Below are 20,357 nucleotides of genomic sequence, written 5' to 3' on the forward strand. Positions count from 1 at the left end.
TATTTAGCTTATGGCAGGAGTAGGTTTAAGCACTCCTCTTTCATTATTTGCCTTTTCTATATAGTCCGTTTCGCATTACTGAAAAATCATCAAGAATAGTGTAAAACTGTTCTTGCATCTTAGATTTTGTAGATAGAAGTTATCTCTTGGTAAGGCTATATAGTCTAGCATCATCCCTAGGTAAAATTCTCCTTCAGATCTTTTCCTCTTAACAACTTCAAGATACCTAATTGATAGTTATTTGGTTATAAACTAACACATACATAACAGGTTGTGTTCTTTCTTTTTAACTTATATCCAAACTACTACATACAGTCTTTGGATTAACCGGAGACCAAGCATCACTGTAGCATGAAAATAAGCTGCTGTTTTCCATCCTAATAACATGATTTTACTCATAGTCCTTGAGCATCCGTAACAAGGAGCTGAACTTGTTGGCTAAATTTTTGAATGAATAACTTAATATCATCCTTTTGATTTTGAATGAACAACTCAGTATCATCCTTTTAAAAATAGATACTCTTTGCATTCAGATGAGTAATATAAATAACTACATTCAGTAAATTGAGATTCTTTGAGGGTTTCATTTTGTATTCTATTCGTTCAGGAGGCCCTTACATTGAAGGACAGCTTAAAATCTGGCATTTATATGAGATATACCAAGTAACTTTTACAACCAGGGGAGTCAACTAGTAACTTCAACTTTAAAAATACTACTGTTCTGAGTATTCTTTTTCTTTTATCTGCAGTACAGAACTAAGATTTCAGGGGAATCTTTGACCCATGGCAAGAGATTCATTAGCTAGCTGCTTGTTTCTAAAGCTAGAATAGCCAAACATTTAGGCAAAATGAAAGTCTGCATACCTGGTATCTAAAGCACATGGATCTCTTTTCAGTTAAATGAACAGAACATTCATATTTTAAATGATCATAAAATTACTATTTATTCTTTCACCAAATAGGTAATGAGCACCTAATTTATAAGATATGAAGTACACAGAAAATGTTAAGATGACTGAATAAGAAACTGACCCTTTATGAAAGCTTACAATTTAGTATGATAATAAGCATGTTTATAACTATAAATGAGAAAAGAAAATCTAAATTTTCATTCTATTAAGTTCCGTTTAAAACCCTATTTGAACGAGTTGAGAAACCAAGGAATAATTACTTTGATCTAAGCTCTGTATTTATATCTAGTTATGCCACTAGAAATATAGTCTGCATTAATATTGATTTCTGTAAAAACACCTTGACTGAGGGGCCCCTGGCTGTCTCAGTAGGTAGAGTATGTGACTTTTAATCTCAGGGTTGTGAGTTCAAGCCTCATGTTGGGTGTGGAGCCTACTTAAAATTTTAAAAAAATAAAATTAAAAAATAAAACATTTTTAAAAATTAACTTTTTAAAAAGCACTTTGACTTAATTATGATTTTTATGTTGCCATGCAAGTGCAGTATTTGTTTTAAGGATCATATTGATTTGTTACAAAACATAACCTGAATAAAACACTCTCAGAAAACATTTCTTTCCCCAAAGCAAGCCAAAATCAACTTTGTTTAGTATGTTACAAACTTTGCACACTTGTTCATCTGAAAGTTCCATTGGCATGGTTCCATTTGGTTGTAAAGAGACTAGTTTGTCCCATTTCAAAAAAAAGAGCAGCCTGTATTACCTGCAAATAATAGAATTTAGTGTTTTAAAGCCTTCAACTCTAACCATAAAGTATCATTCCAGTGACTACTATTACTGTAAAATTTCAGAGGAAGATGGTATCTTATATTACCTTACATAGGAATCCGTCTTGTATATTCCTCTTTGATTTAGTTGCTTAAGACGATTTTGTTTTACCTCCCAAACTAAACTTTTTTAGTTAATGATTCCCATGTAATTAATCAGATTTTCATTTTGACTTGGCTACCAAAAAGTTTAGAACTCTTGTTAATACTTATATGAAGCAATAACTAGGTTTCTTTTTTTTTTGTTTTTGTATATTTTTTATTGGAGTTCAATTTGCCAACATATAGCATAACACCCAGTGCTCATCCCGTCAAGTGCTCCCCCTCAGTGCCCGTCACCCAGTCACCCCATCCCCCCGCCCACCTCCCCTCCTACTACCCCCTACTACTCCAGAGTTAGGAGTCTCCCATGTCCTGTCTCCCTCTCTGGTATCTCCCACTCATTTTCTCTCTTTCCCCTTTAATCCCTTTCACTATTTTTTGTATTCCCCAAATGAATGAGACCATACAATGTTTTTCCTTCTCTTATTGACTTACTTCACTCAGCATAATACCCTCCAGTTCTGGGATCCCTGGGTGGCTCAGCGGTTTAGTGCCTGCCTTTGGCCCAGGGCGTGATCCTGGAGTCCCAGGATCGAGTCCTGCATGGGGCTCCCTGCATGGAGCCTGCTTCTCCCTCTGCCTGTGTCTCTGCCTCTCTCTCTCTCTGTATCTCTCATGAATAAATAAAATCTTTACCAAAAAAAAAAAAAAAAATACCCTCCAGTTCTATCCACATTGAAGCAAATGGTAGGTATTCATTGTTTCTAATGGCTGAGTAATATTCCATTGTATATATAGACCACTTCTTCTTCATCCATTCATCTTTCGATGGACACCGAGGCTCCTTCCACAGTTTGGCTCCTTCCACAGTGTGGACATTGCTGCTATAAACACTGGGGTGCAGGTGTCCTGCCATTTCACTGCATCTGTATCTTTTGGGTAAATCCCCAGAAGTGCAATTGCTGGGTCGTAGGGTATTTCTACTAATAACTAGGTTTCCGATTTGACTGTCACTTTCTTTTTAGTTATATGGTTTTTGATATTTTGATATATGCACCTTTTATTATAAGTAACATCAAATTATTCTGGAACTATGTACAGATAACACAAATAATTAAATCCTTTCAAATATGTGTGTTAGTCATCAGAATTCATTTACTACTCATTTTTTGCAGAAAGAATGTTGTGTTCTGTTTGGTTGGGGCACTTAGTCCTATTTTGTCTCCTTCATTTACACTTTTTTTTTTCATTTACACTTTTAAAGATCTTTCTTATTCTTCTAATCCATGTATATTGTTAGTTCTTCCATGAATCATACCTTCTACATGTAATCATACCCACCCATGTTGGTATTACACGTTTGATATACCAATTTATTTTTTGTAGTATATGTTTGGGCAGCTTTTTAGCGTTTTATTTGGTTGTGTCTTCTGATGTTGTTCCTCAAAATTAAGGGTTTTTTTACTATACTGTAAATTATTATGGATTCTTTATATGCTGTAACTCTTCAATTCTTTAAGCTCTAGGGAAATATTTATGATGTTACTGTGTTTTTTTGTGCCCTGGAGTCAATCAGTATTAATGGCTGGACAGTAAAATTTACTTAATTTGGTGGTACTTATGTGGAATTGCTTTTGTATGATTTTGGTTCTAAAAAATTTGATACAGAAGTAAGACATAGTGGATACAGTACAAGATAGTTGTTACAGAATTACCAGAAATTTTAAAATCTTCTAATAGCTTTTCCACCATTCTTGTTGGATTCTAACCATCACTGTAAAACTCAGTGACAAGGGTTCTCAAAGCTGGTAAATGTATGAGAGGGTCAATATGTGAGAGGATAAGGGGTGTGACTTTGTTTAAGTTATAAAAGTATTCATCCATGTGTTTATGCTTAACACTGACATTTCTTTGACTTTTTTCCCCCTCAGAGGTGACATTGTGATTGCAAAAAGCCCGAGTGATCCAAAATCAAACATTTGTAAAAGAGTAATTGGTTTGGAAGGAGACAAAATCCTCACCAGTAGTCCATCAGATTTCTTTAAAAGCCATAATTATGTAAGTAACATTTTAATTATTATTCAGTGATCAACATCAACTGAACACACTGACAAAAGAAAATAACTGCAATTCACATCTTGAATATAAGTTAATATGCTGCATTCAGTAGAATTTAAGTATGTATCGAGAACAGTTTGGCTGTTATATTTTATATATTTTAGTTTCTTTTAAACCTCTATATAACTATCTCAATAATAATTGTTGCAGGCAAGATTCACCAGTGGATGTCAAAATATTGGTCAAAGTTTAAGAAAAGTTTATTTGCACAGTTTCAAAGTATCTGAGATATTTATTACAAAGGGACAAATAGTAGTTTGTAGAAGAAAAACTGGCAGACACCACCTTAATTGAGTGATCGAGGTTGGTTTCACCAATAAAAAGACATATCAACACAAGGTAGCCCCTGAAATGAAGCACTGGGAATGGTATTGCTACTTTTGTGGCATTTCTACAAAAGTAAATGAAACCTCAGTCTAATCATGAGAAAACATCAGAAAAATCCTAAGTGTCATCCTGCAACATAGCTGACTAATACTCTTCAAAAATGTCAAGATTATGATAAATAAGGAAAGATAAAAATTGTCAAAGATTGGAGAAGACAAAGGAGACGTGCCAGCTAAATGCCAATGGGATCCTGGCTTAGAAAATTTTTCCGCTGACTTGTTAGTGGCAAATATGGTAGAATCAAAGTCTATAGTTTATTTTTTTTAAATCCTACTCTAATTTTTAGGATAGAAATTATACCTTGGTCTAGTCAACTTGACTGTCCAGTTAGAAAAAGAGAGCAAGAGCGGCAGGATGGAGGAGTGAAGAGCAGACGTAATGTTAGCTTCTCTCACCAGTCACACAGCTGCCGTGACCCGGGAGGGTGGCTTTTTGTTTACTGTGTATATTTGTCTTACTTTAATAATTTTATATCTTATTTTTTTACTTTTCTTTAAATTTTATGTCACTCAAATTATTGATGTAGCTGTTACATCTATTAACTAACTTTATCTTCATCCCCAACATAAGCAAATAATTAAGACTCTCAACATTTCATGAGACATTCTAGTCACTTTTAAGTTATTTTAGTAACAAGCATATGCTTGATACCAGAAATAATTTTGTCAATAGATAGAATAACAAAACATATAAATGATATAGCATCTACTATCTGTGTACTTAAACACCACACAATTCTTGTTTTCTTTTTAAGAGTTATTAGAAGAAGAATATCAGGGGATTAGATATTTGCTAAGTAATCTGATAAGACAAAGGACTATAAGATGTAAATTTTTTTGAATATTCTGTTTTTAAGGAAAATATTCATCTAGTTTTTATGTTCAGTGAGTAGATAAATTAAAAGACACTGCCATATTGTTCTAGATATATTCCGTTCACTTGGGTTTACATGTTTACAAGTGACTGACATAATTGTAATACTATTGGCCAACACTTACATGCTTCATCGGTACCAGATACTGTTGAAACTCTTCACAAAGGTTAATTTATTTATCATCATCACAACAGCAGTCCACTAAGATACGTAGTAATAGTAGTATTTGACAGATGGGAAAACTGGACAACAGGAAGGTTAAATAGACTGTCCAGCTTCAAACAGTTAGTGAGAAAAAAGTTAGAATTCAAACACAAGTGACCTGGCTCCATCCAGAATTTGTACTCTTTACCATGCTACTACTACCTCTCCCAAAATTTCCTCTACTCGATTATTATTATTATTTATGCTCCCATCTCATCAAATTGTACTTCCCTTAAAATATATTTGTTTTCATTATTTTTTAAAAAGAAAAGGAACTATTTCTGATCAGGGACAGTATTGGTCCTAAAAGAAAAGCCAGTGATTTTTTGAAGGCTTTTCTGCCTCCACCAGTTTTTCTAGGCTGGGTTTTTGAGCAATAAGAATTGTGTAGTTATTACAGAACCACTTTAGCAAATGTGTTCCATTAATCAAGGTGATTTATAACAAAAATTCATCCAAGTTTGGAGCATTCTGAAGAGATATCCAAACCTTTGCAGGGTCTCCCCCTCTAGAGGGTTCCCTTTTTCAGCTATCTCTGAAGCACACTGGTGCTTTCATATATTTTATGAAATAGGTTTCTTTCCCTTACCTATGTATCCTTTTAGAAAAATCGTTGTTTATGATGAAGACATTACTATTCAGATCTTGATTGAGTTGCTTGGTAAAGATGATGAATATTAAATGTGTTTTGAATTCCAGGTCCTCCTCCCGCTCCTAAAAAAAATTTTTCTCCTAAGTAGGTGCTTCAGAAAGCAAAACACCAAAATTGTCATTTGGAACTTAGAACATAGAATTTAGCATATGAAAGAAATAGCATTGTTCCTAAGTTGGCAAAAAAGAATATAAACCGATCATTGGTTAAGTGATGTGGAACCATTTTATTCATTCTGGAGTTCTAAAAGTCCATGTGGCAGCAACACTTAAAAACCATGATTTATTTTTTACATTAAGCTTTTGGAAACTAAGCAGTCCTTATCAGGTGCTATTGCAATAGGTTTTGCTCGTTTCAATGGTATTGAGGCCAATAATTCTTACCTTGGGTTATGGGCTAAGTATTGGCTACTAGGATATGAGCTTAATTTGTGACTTTCAAAAGAAACATATTATACTCAGCTCAAACATCTTGAATAACTTGCCTTTCTATACTGTAAGAATTCCTCAGTTTTAAATTAAAAGCCATTAATTTGCCAAAAATAATTTAGTTGGAAGCAGAAACATTTAGCAAATAGGAAATACATAAAATGGTCATTATCCTGTCGATTTGCACAGTAGCAAAGTGCAGTATAAAAGCCTGTATAATGTAGTTTCCATTTTCCTAGGGAAAATAGGCCCAGGGCTCAGGAAACATAGTGAAATTTTGCTATAAAGTTCATGAAAAGATGAAGAGAACAGTTGATAATTTTCCTGAAGGTAATACTGTGCGATAGTTCAGGGCTATGACTTTAATCCATAGTGTCACTAGGGTAGTACAGTTTAGGCGTTTTGCAATATAGTAAGTTCCTGTCAGCGAAGAAAGGTGCTATAAAACTTCCCATTTAAATAAACAAACTCCTTTGACACCACATCTTCCTATAGGAAAGAATTGTGTCTGCTTACTGACCCTGTCCTGAACTTCACATTCTTTCTTGAGTTCATCTCTGTTAGGTTTTGACTTCACTGAAACCCTTCTTGTCGGGTACCCACTGTTCCTATCCAGCAGTCAACTTCAGTCCTCATATTACTTGATCTGTTGTTAGTATTTGAAATATTTGTTCTCAAAACCTAGTTTCACTTAGTTTTGGGGACTGCACACTCTGGGTTTTCTGCCTATTTTTTTGTTTCTTCTAAGATTCCTTTGTTGGTTCCTCTCAACATTAGAGTAACTAAGGGTTCATATTTTAAACTTCTCTCATTCATATACATTGACACATTAGGTGGCCTCATCCTGTCTCATGGTTTTAAATACTACCTAACTCCCAAAATTATGTCAGCCACAACCTGTTTCCCGAACTCCAGAATCCTATATCTAATAGTCTGCCTACTATCTCCACCATAGTACATAACAGGCACTTCCAACTTAATATGTCCAAAACCGAACTCCTGATCTTTCTCAAACTGGCTCCTCCCACACATATCCCCACTGCAGCAACAGCAACTCCATTCTTCTGCTTGCTCAGGTTATAAATCTTGGGAGTCCTTCTTGCCTTTTTTCTTCTTGCACTGTGCATCTAATCCATTAGCAAATCATGGTGACCGTATCTTTTAAATACAATCAGAATTAGATCACATCTTTCCACCATCACTGCAACCGTTGCGGTGCAAGACAAATTCATATCTTTTTTTCTTGAAATAACTTCTGAACTGCTCTCTTGTACTATTCCCATTTTCTTATATTTTTCTTTTTTAAAAACTATATATATAGGTTAATTATAACATCATTATTGTTAGTGGCAGGGATGGAAGCAATAGAAGCAATTTTACATTTCAGAAAGAACTGTTTAAATGTTCTCAGGATATATTGGTGGTACAGTGTTTTTAAAAGGAGAAGTTGTAAATGGGGCAATTTGCCAGTGATAAAGGTGTTTCAGTTTTTGAAAAACTGATTAGCAAACTGAAAAACTCACTAATTGGACAGCATTAGAAAATGGTCAGTGCATATAGTAACACTAATAGTCCCTTAATGTGTACTGTGTATTTAGGTTATAGTTCGAATCCTTGAATATCCTAATGCTGTTTTTCTGTTTGTTTAAATGTCATTTACTTTAGCTAAAAGTCACAACCATATGGTCTTCTATTACCACTTGAATTATAAACACAAAAAGTACTTATGTGTAGGGAAAGGAGTCATCAGATTGAAAGGGCTTGTTTATTATAAGCTGCTGATACACTAAATCCTATGTCATTTAAATAGAAGAACTACCTAATAATGTCACTCATTACAACTAGGATATCTAAACAAGGGACTTGCTTTTTGCAGACTGTAGTGATAAAAACCTGTGCTACACATCCATTTCTCAGCAACGGGTCCCAGGATAATCAATCATGGCATACTGCTAATGCCTTGATTGCAGCTGATGTGGAGGAAATATGTTTACTTTTTTGCTAAAGTGAGGTTCACTGCGGAGATGACGTGACTTTTTCATCCTATAGCTAACACAATTGTGAAGATAAATTTGACTTATTGTTTATGATTCTGAGGTGTTTTTCTTCTGATATTTAACATTAAATAATCATCCTTGAGGCCTCCACAACTTAAGAATTTTCTGATGTGTTCTCTGAACATTTTCAGAATAATTTAATCTTTTTTTTTGAAAGATTTTATTTATTTATCCATGAGAGACAGAGAGAGACATAGACATAGACAGAGGGCGAAGCAAGCTCCCTCCAAGGAGCCTGATGTGGGACTTGATCCCAGGACACTGGGATCACAACCTGAGCCAAAGCAGATGCTCAACCACTGAGCCACCCAGCTGCTCCTTTAATCATATTTTAACAATAACATGTTTTGTAGAATGTTCTACCTTATTAATATGTCTGAATATATGTATTCATATACAAATGCAAAAAATCAGCATTTCTGCTGAAAAAGTAGCAAGTATTCCTGAAACTTTTGTTCACCTAAGTATATTTTAACCATTCAAAATTGGAAAATCAGTGCCACTGCTGTGAGTCGAGGAGGGCAATTATGCAATTTAGTAAAATGAAAATACTTATGCTTATTTGTCTGAAAGTTATAGGAGACCTCTTTACTTTAAGGTTGCCTAAAGGAGAGATTAAGAAGACGAAATTATAATGCTGCTGCTTAGTGTAAGTGTCTGAAACAGACTCTCTTCCTCATGGCAGTAAAGAGAATATATTCCAAGTGTCATGTAGCTTCCTAATCTGATACAGTGGTCTGCTGGAATATGTATGTAGAGTATGTTCAGATGTCTTTTGAAATAAGCAACTAAATGAAGTTCTTGTGTTACTGTTTTGAGTAGTTAAAATTCTGTGGGTTTCCGTGCCTCATTTAATGTTAGCACATGAAAGCATTCTCACTCTACTAAACTATCATCTACCTAAAATAAGAATAGAAAAGAGGAATAACAAATGTAAAAGTAGGTATGCATGGGGTGCCTGGGTGGCTCTGTTGGTTAAGTGTCTGCTCTTGATTTTGGCTCAGGTCATGATATCAGGGTTGTGGGATCGAGCTGCACGTTGGGCTCCATGCTCAGTGGGTAGTGTGCTTGGCATTCTCTCTCCTGTCCCCCTCACCACCTCAACACCACCTGCTCATGCTCTCTCTCAAATAAATAAATCTTTTTTAAAAAGGTAGGTATGCATACAGTTGAAGATTATAAATTAGTAAGAAACTGTTGGCATTACAAGCCACTGTACTGCTGACCTACCCTATGAGTGCTTTCCTCTTGCATTAGAATTTTCATAACTATTGTAAGAATGTAGGAATCAGGGCACCTGGTGGCTCAGTCGTTAAAAATCTGACTCTTGGTTTTGGCGTAGGCCATGATCGCAAGGTTGGGAGATGGGGCCTCCCATCCGGCTCTACACTGGACATAGAGCCTACTTAAGATTCTCTCTCCCTCTCCCTCTGCTCCTCCCTACCTCCCCCTATTTAAAAAAAAAAAAAAAAGAGTAGAAAACATAGTTAGTGCCTGCATACTTACACATGAAGTACCAACAGTTTTTTCCATAAAACTGTAGGGTGAGCAATTTAAAATTTTAAAATGAAACTTAAGATTCTGACCTACTTCCTGTACATTGTGTGTATGAATCTCTCAATCAGGAAGGATTAGAGAAACTTTCTATCATCTGAAGAGACTTGAAATTTGATCTGACTTCCCTATGTAAAATTCAAAGTAGGTGTAAGCGACAGATTGTGGACTTCTGACGCTGGGTGCAAATGTACCTAACCCCAAACTGATCCCAGCACTTAGCATCTTCAATGATGCTGTGCTCAGGAGCAGCTAGAGCCACTGAACGTAGAGGGCAGGGACAGAGGGTGGAAGAGAAGACTTAAATGCTGCTCAGCAAGCCGTGGGGGGTGAGCAAAATTCACCAGACATTAACTTCACAACTTTCCTTTTATTTATTCATGCATTTGTTAATTCCACAAACACTGAGCACTTACTTAAGGGCCAGAAGCATGTGAGAATAGGTAAGTCTCTGCCTGTAGTGCTATATCATAGACCTTTCTGCAAAAACGGGATATTCGGTATCTGCGCTGTCCAGTATGATAACCACAAGGCATATGTGGCTGCTGAGCACAAGACATATGGCTGGTGTGTTTGAGGAACTGAACTTGAATTTTATATAATATGTAGAATTAAATGGCCACATGTATTACTGGTAGATACCATGATGGACAGTACAGCTTTGGAAGCTTGTAGCCAAGTTGGAGGAGCCATATGATATAATCCATCATGTTATAATATGATGCAATAGAATTATATACACGGTGCTATGATAAGACACAAAACATTATTTATCCAGACTGAGGTCAGTAAAGTTTTTCCAGACTGGGGAGGTAAAACCTGACTTGAAATTCTAAAGGATTAAGTAGGAGTTAATCAAAGCACACAGCATATTCATAAGGTCTAGAAGGGAGAGTATAGCATTGTGTTTTGGGCAGCTGCCAATAGGAAGTTCTCATGTCCGGAACATAAAGTGGGGAGGGGTAGGTAGTGAAGAGACATAAAAATGAAAAGGTAAACAGGGCTCAGTTCCTTCTTTGTCTCAAGCAGGGAAATAACATTATCAGACTTAGTTTTTTAAAAAAATCACCCTTAAAATAAAAACTTTTAAAAATAATAAATACATATGTATCTCTTGTAATAAAAAAACCAATATTATTAAATTCTTCTAAAAGAATAAAAATAAAAGATCACTCTGATATTAGTATAGACTAATAGAGGAAGGTTTGGACTAGGAGAAACTCCTAGTAGGAGAGGACGTTTGGAGGCTATTGGACATAATGAAGATAATAACATTAAGAATGGAAAGAAGTACAAAGTTTGGAGAAAGATTATCTAGACAGGATTGAATGCTGGAAGAAATGGAATTGAAGAGCTTAAAACTGAGCCAGGTTTCAGGCTTTAGCAATAGGAGTAGGTGGTACATGAGATTCTGGGAGAGATGTTAATTTGGGAAATGGAGAGAAGTTTAAGCATATCTAATAAGCCTAAGAAAGACTAAATTTTATAAGAAGTGGGAAAAAAGACAAGTGCTTTTTCCAGAATGACATTTGGACGCTGTACTATTCCCTCCTTGATGTCCGTAATTTGTTTTCACAGTCTCTTAGTTAAAACAATGTTCTGGTGCTCAGCCCTCAGATCTGGATCAATGATATTTTTTAAAAATCTTCAGCTATTCTCTTTGTATTCTCTTACATCATTGCAAAAAACAAAACAAAACAAAATATATGTCATCCACTTGCCTAACTTGGAAATTTATATTCATAAAGCTAGATTTCATTTTTTTTTATTATTTTTATTTATTTATGATAGTCACAGAGGGAGAGAGAGAGAGAGAGGCGCAGAGACATAGGCAGAGGGAGAAGCAGGCTCCATGCACCGGGAGCCCGATGTGGGATTCGATCCTGGGTCTCCAGGATCGCACCCTGGGCCAAAGGCAGGCGCTAAACCGCTGCGCCACCCAGGGATCCCAGCTAGATTTCATTCTAAGTAACTTCCAGGGTATGGTGCATGAGAGTTGTGGTTTTGATGAATAAAACACAGGTAGAAGAAGTAACTGTTGAAAACCTGCAACATAATCCTGTTTTGTTTTTTAAGGCATTAGTAATATCAAATAAAAACAGATCTACGTATTTTATTGTAATTATTTCATTAGAGTATGGACTCTTTCTACCCCAGATCTTTTATTATCTAGTACCATTTCAGGTGTTAAATCAGTTTTCTAGCCAATCTCTTTATGAAGTAACTATGTATAGGAGATGTAGGAAATTGAAAAGAGCTACATTCATTCATCTATAGGAATAAATCCATATAAGGATGAGTTTTGACTTTGAGAAGAATTATCTGAAGTCTCAAGAATCAAAATTTTCATGGAAACATAATATTAGATATGGTATGTAACTGATTTTACACTGGTTAGACTTTTTCTGAGAGCTTGAGAAAACTCATTATTTACATACCTACCACTACAATTTACTACTCTCTGAAATACCTTATGTTTCATTAAGTTAAGCTCATCTTTCAGGATTTGAGAACCAGAGTGTACATTAGGCTATATTAAAATGAAGTTAGAGATAGTCTTGAAATAAGAATATAAGATGCTTCTTTTAAGTACCCATCCAAAAATAAAACAGGCAAATTATATTAGAAATAGAACAAAAGAAACTCAGAGCAAAATAATCCATTATCCTAGGGAGAAAATACTATAGGATGGGTACATTAATATTATTAGATGGCTGTGATGGAAAGGCATATTTGTTGGCTTCAGTCCCAACACATTCCCCTTCCATATACCTTCTAACTAGTTGGTAGACAGTTGTGAAGAAGTGAATGCTTCATAAGGAAGAGCCTAAATATTTGATATTTAATAAAAATAATGCTTGCGATGCCTATTAAATGAATAAATATGGTAGTCTTTTCTACATAATTAATATGGCAGTCTGTTTACAATTAATGTACATTTTTAATAATACTGAATTCACATCGTGGCTAGTACCAGAACTATAGTGCCAAAGCTGCAGCCTATTGGAACTTCCGTGAAATTCTTCTTTGGTGATAATTGGCTAATAAACCCAAGGTGGCACCATTTTTAAGTAGGCAAGGACAATAATAGTCCCCATGAATGATGCAGATATGAGAGTAATAGGTCCTAATTTAAATGGGAAGAAAAAGAATCAGGACTACACAGAAATAGCACCCACTTAAATAATCAGTGTTCCATGCCTCATCCTATGTTAATCCCTTTGTCATGCATCTAGCATTTGAGTACCACCTTCAGGACTGCAGATATCCTCGACAAATGTGGTCAAGAAGTTGTGACAAGGAGAATGTCAGTGAAAATAGAATGTTAGTGAAACTGTTCCTTGAGTTTTGCTTTCAAAGATACTCATAACTGACACTTGACATTTCCATATTTTTAAAGACTAGTAGCATTTTCTCTGCCTTATGTTATCAAAACTTCTTCTACTTGATTGCCTCTAGGAGGATTCAGTGCATCCCTTTTTGACATATATGTCTTTGTTTTTAGCTTTTATTGGTGTTATAAGAAGAGTAAACTCCCAACAGTTATTGACTGTAATGGTGTTTTCTAATTTCGTTTTTGCATGAATCATACTAATACCAGTTTTATGAAGATCTTTTAGAACTATATAATAAATTATTTCATTTTCCAATTATTCTCTCCAGTAGTTTGTGTGCACAGCATTTTACCATGGCTGCATTTTGGTTATGTAAGTCATGATAAAGCAGACTATGCATTAGCCACAGAATGGTATAGTAATTTGACTTGATCCTGCAAGATTACCTGGAAGATAATAACATAAACAACTTTATGGGCATTAATTGTCAGAATGACATGTAAAATGAAATTTACATTCATCATATGGACTTTTTTCCAGGGTAGGGAAATTATGCATTTTTATATTTCACATTTTTCATCCCATGAGGCCCAAAACAAAATCTTTAAAATGTGTGTGGAAAATGAAATACTCTTAAGATTAAAGTGTTACTGATATATCACCCCCATTTGCTTTTGCCAAAAAGAAACAAGGCTTTGATTGCTTTCATAAAATGTGTGTCCCTCTCCTTTTCCTTTATAATTCAGGAAAAGGAAAAATAATCATGTCAAAAAAAGGATTCCAAATTCTTTGCCCCTCTTCTTGGCTTTATGATTTTTGTTGCATAACTACTGTTTCCTTTTCATTCACAGTCATTTTAGAAACATTAAAGAAGCATGAGTAGTAGCAGGGCCGGCGCACACCCTACCTTTGTTGGTTGTAAATTATAAAATATCTGGCAAACAAAAGGTTAATTTAAAAAAAAAATCAACCTGTTATTAGGATCTTCTGATTTTTGAAATTTTTGAAAGGTCAGACATACAAATATCTTATTCTTCAGTCGCAACTTTTTCTTAATTAGATATTTTTTGCTTAAATGAGTTTGCAGTTTACTAAATGTGTTATCTGATATCGTGGACTCTTGCATCAGATTTCACTTGAATCCAGAAAAGTAACACCTGTGGGTTGATTCACAAAGCCTCTTTTTGTTAAATGGACACCCGCGGGCCAGGAGGCAATTACATTTGTTGCTTGTACTATAAAGGAGGCACTTAACTAGACCTCAGTAAGTATAGTTAAGAACTAGAGGCTTGATTCTTTTGTCCAGCCCTGAGATTAGGTTTTATCGTACATCAGGGAGTAAACCTCTGACTCTGACGTAAAGAGGAAAAACGAGAATGATTTAAGGGTTTTTAATGCCTTAAAATTTAGCCCTTAAAGTTAGTTCTGAGGCGCTGAGAAAATTCAGATTAGAGCCAAAGTAAAAATTTCTATGTGGTATTCATTATAAACATAGTCATATATTCTTATTCAGTTTCACAAATTCACTCAGGTTGGCATGACAGATTTACAAAAGTATGAAAAGGAAAAGTAATCTAACCATTTAAAGCTTTGGTTATAAGAAGTAATGAACTAAGGCATGGTATTAGGGTTTCCATTTTTGGTAATTTGCTAATAATATTTATTATAAATGAGTTTATTGGAATTCTTTCTATATTTTAAACTACAATTTAATATATTAATATTATAATATTGCTCTGAGTTTTCTTTCTCTTTTCTGGCTTGACTTTCCAATTTAGTGATAACCAAAAGGTTAATCCCAGACAATAACTACATTTTGAGTTAGAAAGAAAATTTCTGTTCTATTTCTTGCCTTATACCAGAAAGGTCAGGTTCTGAATTTTGGACCCATAACAAAAATGTGTTGTACTTTACATTTATCTTAAGAAAGGAATTCTTAGCTAGACAAATATTTTAGTTATCCAGAGATCTGGTGACAATACCGCTAATAGCAGTCATTTACTTGTACTATACAAAGATGTAGAACCTCCTATATAGACTGGAGTTTAGGTCTTGTTTCCACACTACCAAAGGCAAAAAAAAATGTTTTATTTTTATTTATTTTTTTAAAATGTTTTAATTCAACAAAGCTCTTCCTAACCTGTATCGTGATGGACAGTGTTCTTAAAAGTACAAATATCACTTGAAAGAATACGCATAAATACGTGTGTGTATACACAGAAGGCCCCTAATTTATGATGTTTTGACTTAAGATTTTTTTTACTTTATTGTACTGCCAAAAGTGGATACATACTCAGTAGAAATTGTACTTTAGATTTTGAATTTTGACCTTTTCCTGGCCTGATATGCAATATACTCTCGTGTTGCTGGGTAGCAGCAAGTGAGCTACAGCGTCCCGTTACCCATGCAATCATGAGGGTAAAGTGACCCATTTATAACCAACCATCCTGAACCCATACAGCCGATCTGTTTTTCATTTTCTTTCAGTGTTCAATAAATTACTTGAGATATTCTGCATTTTATTATAAAATAGGCTTGTGTTAGGTGATTTTGCTCAAGTGCAGGCTAGCATTAGTGTTATAAGCACATTTATTGTGGGCTACGCTAAATAAACTATGATGTCTGGTAGGTTAGGTATATTAAATGCATTTTTGACTTACAATACAGTTGGCCCTTGAACAACAGGGATTTGAATTGCATGCATGGGTCCATGTATATGTGGATTTTTTATATTATAGTACAGTAATTCTAGTTTTTTGTCCTTAGATTTTAATGAACATTTTTTCTCTAGCTTATTTTAAGAATACAGTATATAATACATATAACAATAAAATTTGTGTTAATCAACTATGTCCATAATAAGGCTTCCTGTCTACAGATTATTAATAGTTAAGTTTTTGGGGAGACAGAATGTATATGTGAATTTTCGACTAAAGGGGTTAGCACCCCCAACCTCTGTGTTCAAGAGTCAACTAAATTTCACTAATGATGGGTTTATTGGGACATAACTCCATGGTAAGTTGAAGATTTATATATATATTTTAAATTATCTTAGTATACTTGGCCATAAAAATATAAATTTTGAAATATATAGGTTTTGTGGGTTTCTTTTAAACATTTATACGTATTGCCCTGCAACTTACTTTTTTCACTGATGGTATTCATGTAAATCTACTAGTTTTTTTTAACCAGTTGTTTACTATTATATAAACCATATTTCATCTAATCCCTACCTACTGAGGAATATTTATGCTTTTGCCAATTTTGAGATACAAGCAATACCATAGTGAACCTTATTTATACATAATTGTGTGTTGAGTTTGTTAGATCTTTTCTAGAGATTTTGATAGGGAAAGGGTAGAACAAAACCATGCATGGGATGCACGTGAAAGGGACACAAGGTGGAGATGCCAAAGGCACCCTTAACTTACATCAAAACTTTCAGTTCTTACCAAAAGGATTCTCTTCATATTGTTATGAAGTATGCTAAGAAAAATAATAAAGACTTAAAAATTAGATAATTTGTTTCTGGTAATGATGAAGTAACTGAGACTGAACTTGCCATCCTGCCATAAAGAACTAGAAAATTGGACAAAAATGTGAAACAACTGTTGTCAGAGATTGCACAGCAGAAGTATGGGATGGATCCCTAAAAGGGGAGACAAGGCAAGCCCTATACTTGCACCAATTTCTTCTGTAAGTCAGGTCTTTCAGAAGATACTGAGGTAAAATTCAAGCACAGTGGTTTTGCTGAGTTGGAGAGACAGAGATTGAGATAGAGGGAAGTATAAGTGGTTGGAATGTAATGGATCAAACTACCTGGGAAAACAGCTACCAATCACCAATCTCCTCACGTGCTCCTTTGGCTTTTGAAATGAGTACTAAATTGTGCCTGCTTAATAGTGAAACCTAGAGACTGAGCAAAGAATGAGTGGGGAGTTCAGCAATCCCCAGAGCTCACAAAGGGTTGAGGGCAGCCAAAGTGGACGGAGCTCACTGAATATCCAACACATTCAACGGAGATCCCAGAATATCACGCCTTATAGTATGCCTGAAGTAATTAACAGCCAACTGCAAAGAAAAATATCCATCAACAGATTGATGGGCAATCATTGTGATTTATGATAGCATACTACTTAGAAAGAAAAAGGAATGAATGACTGATACATGCAACTGGATTACTCATTAAAAAATGAACAAAAGCCAGACACAAAAATCTGTATAGTACAGTCTTGTTTATATGCAATGTAGAAACAGGTAAAAACTCGTTTCTAGTAACAGATCTCACTAGTTGCCTGGTACCAGGTATAGGAGGTTGACTGGCAGAGGGGGGAACTTTCTAGCATGATAAAAATGTCCTACATCTTGATTGGGATTAGAAGTTTACATAGGTGTACACATTTTCCAAAACTGGTGTCAAACCTGAAATATGTATTCACTTATTGTATATAAAGTATACCTCTAAAAATTGGTTTTTAAACTGTATACTCTTACTGTATTACCAAAATTCAGTGTAATAATTTCATTACGAATTTTTTACTGGAAACTGAGTAACTGACAGGTTAAGGCAGTGATGAGGTGGTTTCCTTGATTTGTGTATTTTATATCAAGCATTGAAGTATGTGAAATGTAGAGGATATATAAATGGCTGCATGGCTATTAGAATGTATAGCCTTCAGATAAATGGGAGCTAGCATGTCCCATATTTGAACCTACTTCTATCAATAATAGTACTTCACAGGTGGTTTTAAGGGTCAGTGGAATTTTGTTTTGTTTTTTAATTAAGTAAACCGGATATATACTGGTTTGCACTACTGTTGACTTCCTATGTTCCACCCCTTGTGATCAAGAACAAGGTCAGGATACCCTGGGTCATACTCTTCCAAAAACTTCTGGTAATATGTTCTGGGTTTCTCTTAGCAGATTCCTTTCTATACCTGTTAATTTTATTGTACCAGAGATTACACTTTGTCACTTTATTTTGCTAATTTGGAAGAAACTTAGGTCATACAAAAGTGATTGTGCTTTACAAGAATTTCTACTTACATTAATATTATCACCAAATATCTGAGTTCCAGTTTTGGCTTAGGTGTTGTATAGAATTAAGATCATGATGTGATTACTGTCTATTAGCTTATGTGGTCATAAAATAGACTTAAACAAAAGCCAAACAGGTTAGTAAGAGGTTACAATCCAGGGCCCCAGGGCAGGGCAGACTTTATATGGTTAATTGCTCTAAACAGTTAAGGATATTTGGTGTAGGCAGGCAAGGTTGGGGAATGCTTCATGAAGAAATGGAATGTATACTGGATCCTGTTTATTACCTTTTAAAAAAAATTTAAGATTTATTTATTTATGCATGATAGACACAGAGATTGAGAGAGGCAGAGACACATGAGGAGGGAGAAGCAGGCTCCATGCCGGGAGCCCAACGCAGGACTCGATCCCAGGACCCCGACGCAGGACTTGATCCCGGGACCCCAGGATCGCGCCCTGGGGCAAAGGCAGGCGCCAAACCGCCAAGCCACCCAGAGATCCCCTATTACCTAGTTTTAGAACTCAGAAACAAACACATATTAAGGAGAAACTATGGAAATTTAAACATAAGATATCCCATAGCTTCTCTCATAGTGGCACTTGAGACTGTTGATAGCTGGCTTTTCCAAATACACTCTTTCTTTTTTTTCTCATCTGACCTTAGATGGGTTCTTTTTTCTACCTGAGCAATATTAAGCTTCACTGCTCATAAATCCACTTATGTAGATAGGAATTAGTCTTGCTTTTGGCCCTAAAATCTGTAACTAGTTCCACTAATAAGAGTGATCTTATCACATCTGATACTCTTTTCAGGAAACTTAAGTTCTTCTTTCCCTACAAATAGATTTAACATTTAAGTATATCTAAATGAAAATAATTGATTTGTTTTGGGCAAATATTTCTACATAAGAAATTCCAAAATTATATAGTCTCTGATGTAAAGTGAAATTCGGATTTAAAAAAAAAAGGATGGGCAGCCCAGGTGGCTCAGCGGTTTAGCGCCACCTGCAGCCCAGGGCGTGATCCTGGAGACCCTGCAGGGAGCCTGCTTCTCCCTCTGCCTGTGTCTCTGCCTCTCTCTCTGTGTCTCTCATGAATAAATACATCTTTAAAAAAAAGAAAGAAATTTGGATTTTACATGCTTATATACATTTGTTTTTGTAGAAGGTAATATGGGGGGTGGGGTTGTGAGGGTCTTGAGACATGAATAACAGGTACATCACACAGGATTTTTAGGGCAATGAAGATACTCTGATACTATAATGATGGATACATGTTATACATTTATCCAAACCCATAGAATTTACAACACCAAGAGTGAACCCTAAAGTTAACTCTGGACTGAGTGATTATGATGTTGATGTGGGTTCAGCAAGTATAATGAATATACACTGTGGTAGGGGATGTCAAGAGTGGGGGAGGTTATGCATGTGTGGGGACAGGAGACTGGTGGGAAATCTCCATACCCTCCTCTCAGTCATGCTGTGAACCTAAAACTATTCTAAAATATCAAGTCTTTAAAAAGAAATAATTTTTAACATTTTGTAAAACTGCAGTCATTTCTTAGTTAACCCAGTAGGAGTATTTTTCTTCACTATGGTCCCCAAATAATAGCCAGTTAAAAGAAAAGTGAAAATAAATTCCTTCACAGTAGATCATTTTGGTCTGGTCAGTAATTCAACTTACATAACAAAAACTGTAAGATAACTTGTAAAATGCTACTTTAAGGATTATTGCTGCAGAGTAATTTGTTAGGTGTATATGGAACAGATTAATGGACAAATGTTTCATATCACAGAGTGCATCTTTTTAAAGTAGCATGTTCTAAATACTCTTATGGTTGATGTTGAATAAAAACGTAAACGTTATTTATCAGTTTATACATAGGACACATAGGAGATAGGATCTTTCAATTTAGTAGAAGGTCACCAT

The 20,357-nt window shown here is 35.1% G+C and overlaps 1 protein-coding gene across 6 annotated transcripts in view; it reads left to right on the forward strand.

Annotated features, from left to right (window-relative positions):
* IMMP1L (inner mitochondrial membrane peptidase subunit 1) overlaps window positions 1-20,357 on the forward strand; it is a 79,999-nt gene that overhangs the window by 57,839 nt on the left and 1,803 nt on the right. For all 6 annotated transcript variants that reach the window (XM_055301057.1, XM_055301058.1, XM_055301056.1 and 3 more), the window contains one exon: window positions 3,711-3,837. In XM_055301057.1, the coding sequence (XP_055157032.1) occupies window positions 3,711-3,837 (127 nt within the window). The remainder of the gene's footprint in view (window positions 1-3,710; window positions 3,838-20,357) is intronic.

This window comes from Nyctereutes procyonoides, unplaced genomic scaffold, assembly GCF_905146905.1.
Source record: "Nyctereutes procyonoides isolate TBG_1078 unplaced genomic scaffold, NYPRO_anot_genome, whole genome shotgun sequence".
Classification (NCBI taxonomy): Eukaryota; Metazoa; Chordata; class Mammalia; order Carnivora; family Canidae; genus Nyctereutes; species Nyctereutes procyonoides.